The sequence below is a fragment of the Osmerus eperlanus genome, unplaced genomic scaffold (genome assembly GCF_963692335.1).
Source record: "Osmerus eperlanus unplaced genomic scaffold, fOsmEpe2.1 SCAFFOLD_298, whole genome shotgun sequence".
NCBI lineage: Eukaryota > Metazoa > Chordata > Actinopteri > Osmeriformes > Osmeridae > Osmerus > Osmerus eperlanus.
The window spans coordinates 864-10,000 of NW_026911916.1; the positions used below are offsets into that span (position 1 = coordinate 864).

General features: G+C 54.7%; 1 protein-coding gene across 1 annotated transcript in view; it reads right to left on the minus strand.

The window, feature by feature from the left end:
- Nucleotides 1-416: 416 nt before the first annotated feature.
- Nucleotides 417-9,137, minus strand: part of LOC134016774 (cAMP-dependent protein kinase type I-beta regulatory subunit-like) — a gene marked incomplete at its 3' end in the record, with an annotated part of 9,923 nt that continues 1,202 nt past the window's right edge. The window contains exons 2-3 of the mRNA XM_062456067.1: nucleotides 7,655-7,701; nucleotides 417-584 (exon numbers count right to left, since the gene is read on the minus strand). Coding sequence (XP_062312051.1) covers nucleotides 417-584; nucleotides 7,655-7,701 — 215 coding nt within the window. The remainder of the gene's footprint in view (nucleotides 585-7,654; nucleotides 7,702-9,137) is intronic.

The following is a 9,137-nucleotide window of genomic DNA, read 5'->3' on the forward strand; positions in this document are numbered from 1 at the left end:
GGGAGAGTGACACAGAAGCTACAGAAGGATCATTAGATAGTGTGTGTGTGTGTGGTTAGGCTGTGGTGAAGACTGCAGAGGCTACTGTTTACTGCTTGAAAACGTTTCGGGGGGTGTGGAGGGTTGGTGTGGAGGGGTGGTGTGGAGGGGTGGGGGGGGGGTGGAGGGGGGGGTGGGGTGGTGGTGAAAGCACGGAGAAGGAGAACACGGTTCTCTCCAAGCTGTCGCTGCACTCCAGACGCACAACAGATGTGTACTGTGTGTGTGTATGTGTGTTTCGTTTGTAGTGTACGATCTGGAAATTACACAACCTTTCATTTGAATGTGTGTGTGTGAGTGTGTGTGTATGCGTAAGTATGTGTCCATGCGGGTGTGTTTATGCATGTGTGTGTGTGTGAGTGTGTGTGTGTAGCAGCTGTCCTCACCATGAGTATTCTCCGGTAGCTGTCTCTGTCGATGCCCCACAGTTTGAGGTCGGTCTTGGCCCGGACGGTGGCCGCCCGGGGCGTCCCGTAGATCAGGGCCAGCTCTCCGAAGCTGCCCCCCTCCCCGATACTGGTCACCCACTCCCCGTTCACGTACACCTGTGGACACACACACACACACACACACACACTTAGATTGTGAAGTGTTCTGGCCCTGGTGGTTGTCTATGGATGGCCATAGTCTAAGTCTGTGTGTGTGTGTGTGGGGGGGGGGGGGTGTGTGTGTGTCAGACAGGGATTGAGGAGGACACGGGTGTGAACACGACACCGTCACCACGCACCATTAGGCTCCATTACCGGGTCTCACACACACACACACACACACACAGAGACACACAGACACACACAGAAGCTTTTTATCACACCTCCTTTCTCCGCTCTCCCTTTCCTGCTCCTCTCCATGCTCCCCCTCTTCATCTTATCTTTCCTCTCGGTGTGTGTGTGTGTGTGTATCTCCATGTATCTGTTCTGCTACCTGTTTAGAGCTCTCTGTTTCTTCCAAACTCAATTTTCCTAGGGGCGTTAGCTTTGATGACTGGGCTTATGAGAAGGTGTGTGTGTGTGTGTGTGAGTGTGTGTGTGTGTGCGATCCTCCCCTAATCCGGAAGATGGGACACCCCTGAAAGCCCTGTATCTCTCCATGCATCTCTCCTTCCCTCTATTCTCCATCCCTCTGTTTGAGGCTGAAACCTCCCTTTGATCTGGGCAGGAGGGGGAGGGTGCAAACCCAACACTCTCGGACCCTTCTCCCTCTCTCACACACACACACACACACACACACGCACACACGCTCTACGGCCGTACACAGAGGTTCTTTTAGCCGGCCTTTTGGGACTGATACGTTGTGTGTCGACAGGTGAAACCCTAACACAGAGAGAGACACACAACCTAACACAGAGAGAGAGACAGGGCCTAACACTGAGAGAGAGACAGGGCCTAACACTGAGAGAGAGACAGGGCCTAACACTGAGAGAGAGACAGGGCCTAACACAGAGAGAGAGACAGGGCCTAACACTGAGAGAGAGACAGGGCCTAACACAGAGAGAGACAGGGCCTAACACTGAGAGAGAGACAGAGTCTAACACTGAGAGAGAGACAGGGCCTAACACAGGAAGAGAGACAGGGCCTAACACAGGAAGAGAGACAGGGCCTAACACAGAGAGAGAGACAGGGCCTAACACAGAGAGAGAGACAGGGCCTAACACAGGAAGAGAGACAGGGCCTAACACTGAGAGAGAGACAGGGCCTAACACTGAGAGAGAGACAGGGCCTAACACAGAGAGAGAGACAGGGCCTAACACTGAGAGAGAGACAGGGCCTAACACAGAGAGAGACAGGGCCTAACACTGAGAGAGAGACAGAGTCTAACACTGAGAGAGAGACAGGGCCTAACACAGGAAGAGAGACAGGGCCTAACACAGAGAGAGAGACAGGGCCTAACACTGAGAGAGAGACAGGGCCTAACACAGAGAGAGACAGGGCCTAACACAGAGAGAGAGACAGGGTCTAACACAGAGAGAGACAGGGCCTAACACAGAGAGAGAGACAGGGTCTAACACAGGAAGAGAGACAGGGTCTAACACAGAGAGAGAGACAGGGTCTAACACAGGGAGAGAGACAGGGTCTAACACAGAGAGAGAGACAGGGCCTAACACTGAGAGAGAGACAGGGCCTAACACTGAGAGAGAGACAGGGCCTAACACAGAGAGAGAGACAGGGCCTAACACTGAGAGAGAGACAGGGCCTAACACAGAGAGAGACAGGGCCTAACACTGAGAGAGAGACAGAGTCTAACACTGAGAGAGAGACAGGGCCTAACACAGGAAGAGAGACAGGGCCTAACACAGGAAGAGAGACAGGGCCTAACACAGAGAGAGAGACAGGGCCTAACACAGAGAGAGAGACAGGGCCTAACACAGGAAGAGAGACAGGGCCTAACACTGAGAGAGAGACAGGGCCTAACACTGAGAGAGAGACAGGGCCTAACACAGAGAGAGAGACAGGGCCTAACACTGAGAGAGAGACAGGGCCTAACACAGAGAGAGACAGGGCCTAACACTGAGAGAGAGACAGAGTCTAACACTGAGAGAGAGACAGGGCCTAACACAGGAAGAGAGACAGGGCCTAACACAGAGAGAGAGACAGGGCCTAACACTGAGAGAGAGACAGGGCCTAACACAGAGAGAGACAGGGCCTAACACAGAGAGAGAGACAGGGTCTAACACAGAGAGAGACAGGGCCTAACACAGAGAGAGAGACAGGGTCTAACACAGGAAGAGAGACAGGGTCTAACACAGAGAGAGAGACAGGGTCTAACACAGGGAGAGAGACAGGGTCTAACACAGAGAGAGAGACAGGGCCTAACACAGAGAGAGAGACAGGGTCTAACACAGGAAGAGAGACAGGGCCTAACACAGAGAGAGAGACAGGGTCTAACACAGAGAGAGACAGGGCCTAACACTGAGAGAGAGACAGGGTCTAACACAGGAAGAGAGACAGGGTCTAACACAGGGAGAGAGACAGGGTCTAACACAGAGAGAGAGACAGGGTCTAACACAGGGAGAGAGACAGGGTCTAACACAGAGAGAGAGACAGGGTCTAACACAGAGAGAGAGACAGGGCCTAACACTGAGAGAGAGACAGGGCCTAACACTGAGAGAGAGAGGGACAGGGTCTAACACAGGGAGAGAGACAGGGCCTAACACAGAGAGAGAGAGGGACAGGGTCTAACACAGAGAGAGAGAGGGACAGGGTCTAACACAGAGAGAGAGAGAGAGAGAGAGAGAGAGAGAGAGAGACAGGGTCTAACACAGGGGGAGAGACAGGGCCTAACACAGAGAGAGAGAGGGACAGGGCCTAACACAGAGAGAGAGAGAGAGAGAGAGAGAGAGAGAGAGAGAGAGAGAGAGACAGGGTCTAACACAGGGGGAGAGACAGGGTCTAACACAGAGAGAGAGAGGGACAGGGTCTAACACAGAGAGAGAGAGAGAGAGAGAGAGAGAGAGAGAGAGGGACAGGGTCTAACACAGGGAGAGAGAGAGAGAGAGAGAGAGAGGGACAGGGTCTAACACAGGGAGAGAGAGAGAGAGAGAGAGAGAGGGACAGGGTCTAACACAGAGAGAGGGACAGGGTCTAACACAGGGGGAGAGACAGGGTCTAACACAGAGAGAGGGACAGGGTCTAACACAGGGGGAGAGACAGGGTCTAACACAGAGAGAGAGACAGGGCCTAACACAGAGAGAGAGACAGGGTCTAACACAGAGAGAGAGACAGGGCCTAACACAGAGAGAGAGACAGGGTCTAACACAGAGAGAGGGACAGGGTCTAACACAGAGAGAGGGACAGGGTCTAACACAGAGAGAGAGACAGAGTCTAACACAGGGGGAGAGACAGGGTCTAACACAGAGAGAGAGACAGGGCCTAACACAGAGAGAGAGACAGGGTCTAACACAGAGAGAGAGACAGGGCCTAACACAGAGAGAGAGACAGGGTCTAACACAGAGAGAGGGACAGGGTCTAACACAGAGAGAGGGACAGGGTCTAACACAGAGAGAGGGACAGGGTCTAACACAGGGGGAGAGACAGGGTCTAACACAGAGAGAGAGAGGGACAGGGTCTAACACAGGGAGAGAGACAGGGCCTAACACAGAGAGAAGGGGGAAGAGAGAGACAAGGGTCCAGTGATAGAGAGAGGGAGAGAGACAAGGACTAAAAGAAAGAGAGGCGGAGAGGGACAGAGAGAGGGAGAGAGATCATCCACGATGAGGGTTCAGGATTGTCCCATTATCCAGGGCTTAATGGGGGACCACAGGGGATCGCACCAACAACCCGCAGCCACAGCTATAAGCTCCAAGGGAGGGAGGGAGGGGGGAGGGCAGGGAGGTAGTGGGGGAGGGATTTGGCAGGTCTAGACTGATCGACTCGGGCAAGGCCTAAGACGCACTGGGACTACCCATTACAAAGGTATGGAAGTGTATGCATAGTTTTATACAATATCATGGGATCATGAGGCGCCATTTCCTCCGGGCGCCGTTTCTTGACAAACACGGTTTGCACACTTGCTCGCTGTCATCCGTCTGAACCGACCAAAGCTTTTGGGAGGAAGAGAGCGAAAGGGAGAGCGTAGAGAGTCCAAGGCCTGTAACATCGTTGACATTGCGAGCAGCTGTAACGTCAACGCCCTTGACACAACACAGGAGTCCAAGTAACATCATTCAAAAACAAAGTGGTATTGCGGCATCACAGGGGTATTGTCTTAGTCCGTGGCGGGAAAACAAAACGATGATGTGAGTAACAACATGTGTGCAAACAGTGTGGGGGGGGGGGGGGGGGGGGGAGATAAGTCAACATCTTCCTGGCAGCAGTGGATGCGTGTGCGTGTGTAAGATTTACACCCCTGGCTGATGACACACACAGACCCAGAGGAACAGACCCAGAGGAACAGACCCAGGGGAACAGACCCAGGGGAACAGACCCAGAGGAACAGACCCAGGGGAACAGACCCAGAGGAACAGACCCAGAGGAACAGACCCAGAGGAACAGACCCAGGGGAACAGACCCAGGGGAACAGACCCAGAGGAACAGACCCAGAGGAACAGACCCAGGGGAACAGACCCAGGGGAACAGACCCAGAGGAACAGACCCAGGGGAACAGACCCAGAGGAACAGATCCAGGCTTGCTCTGGGGGCTGGGCTGGGCCTGGAGGGCCCTCCCTCTGTGCCTGGGTCTTGGCTGGGGGCTGGGTGCTGACAGAGGAGAGATGGAGGGACCGGGGTGAACCAGGGCGAGAGGGGAGAGGGAGAGAGAGGGGGAGGGGGGGGGGAGGGGGAGGGGGAGGGGGGGGGTCCTGGCTCAGGGTGATGCAGGCTGCCAGGAGGAGGAGGGATGGAGGGGGAAGGAAAGATGAGGGATGAGTTGGTGAGAGTGAGACAGAGAGAGGGACGGAGAGAAAGAGAGAGAGACAAAGAGGTAGAGAAAGACAAAGAGAGAGACAGAGACAGGCAGAGTGGGAGAGAGAGAGACAGAGAGAGAGAGAGAGACACAGAGAGAGAGAAGAGAGAGAGAGAGAGAGAGAGAGAGAGAGAGAGAGAGAGAGAGAGAGAGAGAGAGAGAGAGAGAGAGAGAGAGAGAGAGAGAGAGAGAGAGAGAGAGAGAGAGAGAGAGAGAGAGAGAGAGAGAGAGGAACAGACCCTGGTCCACCTCCAGGCCCTCAGACACTGAGATGAGTCGGGCTGTGGCCCGCGTCTTCACACAAAACAAACGTCCAACTCCTTTATTGGATACAGCTGCCTCTCTCTCTCTCTCTCTCTCTCTCTCTCTCTCTCTCTCTCCTCCCCCACCCTCTCCCATCCCCCCATCTCTCATTCTCTCTCTCTCTCTCTCTCTCTCTCTCTGGCTGTCTATCTCTCTCTGCAGGTGTTGTGACTGTCATGCCAATGATGGGAGAGAGAGAGTGTGTGTGTGTGTGTGTGTAGAAAAGGGGGGGGGGGGGAGTTTGGGGCCTATTTGTCTCCCGAACTGACAATCGTGGAGAACGAGAGCAAAAAGGCAAACTAAGCAAAAAAGGCGAAAACAAATCCATGAGAAAGGGGAGAGAGGGAGGAGAGAGAAATGAGAGAGAGGAGAGATAGAGAGGATAAGAGAGAGAGAGAGAGAGAGGAGAGAGAGAGAGGAGAAGAGAGAGGAGAGAGAGAGGAAAGAGAGGAGAGAGAGAGAGAGAGGAGAGAGGGAGAGGAGAGAGAGAGAGGAGAGAAGGAGAGGAGAGAAATGAGAGAGAGGAGAGAGGAGAGAGAGATGAGAGAAGGAGAGGAGAAAAATGAGAGAGAGGAGGGCGTCGGGTGAGGAAGTGTGCAGAGGAGAGGGGAGTGCATCAGGCCCCACCCCCCGGATAAACAGATTAGTGGGAAAACCGACGGAGGAATGCACTTTCCAGAGAAAACGGCGCAATTGTGCCACTGGCCTTATCGCTGTCTAAAAACAAAAAACCCTGCTGGGATTTACACTGGAGATACCAGATAGAGAGAGAGACGACAAAGGCTTATATAAACATCTCCGCTGAAGGGCTAAACAGTCTTTACAGAGGGTAGCTCAGTGTCTCTCGCTCTCCTTTCTCTCTCTGGAGCCTTGCCTGAGGTCAGGCTTCAGAGATGGATAGATGTTAGATCAGCGTCGTGGGATGAATGCTGGCCAAACGCCGGCTACACATCTCCATGGCTACACATCTCCATAGCTACACCTCTCCATGGCTACACATCTCCATGGCTTGCACATCTCCATGACGCTGTGCACACGTTGGCTTTGTGTCGTCTTTCTGTCAGAACCATCGATCCCTTGGTTCCATTCTCTATCTCTGTCTCTCTCTCTGTGTCTCCCTCCCTCTCCCTCCCTCTCTCCCTCTACCTCTCTCTCTCCAGGCCAGCCGGAGTGCTCGTACCCCAGCGAGCCCCTCTCCCTCTCCGGTTACCTGCCTCTCTACCGACCGGGGGAGACTAGCTCCGCTCCAGCGAGCCGCCGCCGCGGCACACCCCGATAAGGTCACTTCCTGTTTGGCTCTCCGCCGCGGCTCCATCCGATCTCAGCGCCATCTCTCTTTGTGCCCAGGTTCTCGGGAACAAAAGGAGAGGCTCGAGCCGCGGCGCGTCAGAGCCCGTGTCCTGACGGGCATCGAAGCGGAGCGCGGAGGGAGGTGTGTGTGAAGAGGGGTTAACAACATGCTATTGTTTCAGGGTGTAATCTCTTTCTTTCTAGTTTTTTTCTCCCTCCCCTCCCCTCCCCCCCCCCCCCCCCCCTCCATATCCATATAGTTCCTTCTCCCTCCCCCCCGCTCTCTTTCTCTCTGCCCCCCCCCACCCACCCTCTCTCTCCCTCTCTCTCCCTGGCCCCCGCCTCCTCTTACGTCCAGGAGCCAGGGTATCGGATGTTGACCCCTGGAGCGGGTCGACCGGCCTGGACCCGGAGACGTGGGGGGGGGGGGGTCCTGGGTCCGCATCACCGGACGTGCAAACGAGCAAACGGTCTGTTTGGACCGTCGGGGGGGAGTAACGCGACTGGTGATGCGTGCGGAGAGAGGCGGAGGGGCTGTCGAGCTCGGGTTAGCGATGGCTTGTTTGTGCGCCCACGGCGTGTGTATACCTTTGTGTGTGTGTGTGTGTGTGTGACAAACACTTACGTCCACTTCCCCTTGGTCGATCACGTAGAAGTTGTCCCCTTCGTCGCCTGGGGGCCCGAGCGGTGGAGAAGAGGAGAAAGCAGAACGTTAGAGAGAGGGAACCGGAGAACCGGACGATTCCTCGCTGGGTTGAGCCCCCCCCCCCCCCCCCCCCCCCCCCCAGAAGCGGCTCGTGCCACGTCAGACTGCTTGCGCGCACACACACACACCTTATAGCCCCCCCTCTAACATTTCCCGCCAGATTTCCCCCCCCTCTCCCTTCTCCTCAGTTAGAGAACAGGGGGATGTTCTCCTCAGGGTCGTGAAGCGTTCGGGGCCGGCGGTCCCGACGCCCCAGCACACGCGGGCTCCGCCGACCCAGCCCACAACACGCTTCCCAAGCGCTGCTCGCACAGCACACAAACACAGTCGTCAGAGGAACGCGCTGCAGCTTCATGAAGGCTGTGTGACTGGAGAATGGAAACTGTAAGAGCCCAGGAGAGAGAGAGGGAGGGAGGGAGGGATCTGCCTCCAGTACTAGAGTGCAAACATAGATGGTGCATTTACACACACACACACACACAAACGCACACACACATAATTCCTAAAGAGCTGGGAGGAACATGAAATGGGTCTCCCTCCGTTAATGTTCCATAAACGATACAAAAGTGAAGTGCGGTGATGAACTGCCCCATGTGGAATCTTCCTGCACTGTGCAAGGGAGGACGCACGAGCACTCCTCTCTGTGTGTGTGTGTGTTTATGTGTGTTTGACTGTGTTTGTGTGTGTGTGTGTTAGTGTGTATGTGGAGTTCACAGGAGTTCACACGGTTAATTAATATTGCTTGCGCAGGGCTCGTTTATCATAGGGGATGTGGGGGGGGGGGGGTCATTCGTCACGGTGAGCGAGGGGTGTGACCCGCCCCCCCCCTCTCCTCCCGGGGGAGACCCCGTCCTGCCACAGCCTGAGCGAGCTGCCGTTTATCTCGCCCTCTTTCATCTCATCTCTCTCTCCATCCCTCACACTCCGTCTCCTCCTCCTCTCTCCCTCTCTTCCTGTCTGTCTGCACCTCCGCTCTCGGGGCTTTGTCCTCTGCCCAACCCCGGGCCCAAGAGCACAGGCAAATATTTGACAAAGACGAGCCCCCCCCCCCCCCCCAACAAACAGACACGCACACACTGTCAGACCCACGGTGAGATTCTTTGACCGAGACTGTTGTCCAGTCCTTATACACAAGCCCAATATTTGTCACATTCCCTCAATTGGTTTTTCTGAGGAATTTCTTAATTTTTGTTATTAACCTTTAACTCTGCAGGTGATTTCATTGACATACTTCCCCCCAGTTCAATACATAAATCTTTGCCTCAGTATTGGTGATCTGTAACTGAGTGAACAAAAAGTCCACAAAAAGCTATCTCCTCGCTGTCTAACTATCAACACCATGGCAACCCTGGCACATTCTATAAAAGGTCCAACAGTGACTGCTCTATTGTGTTGAAAGTAC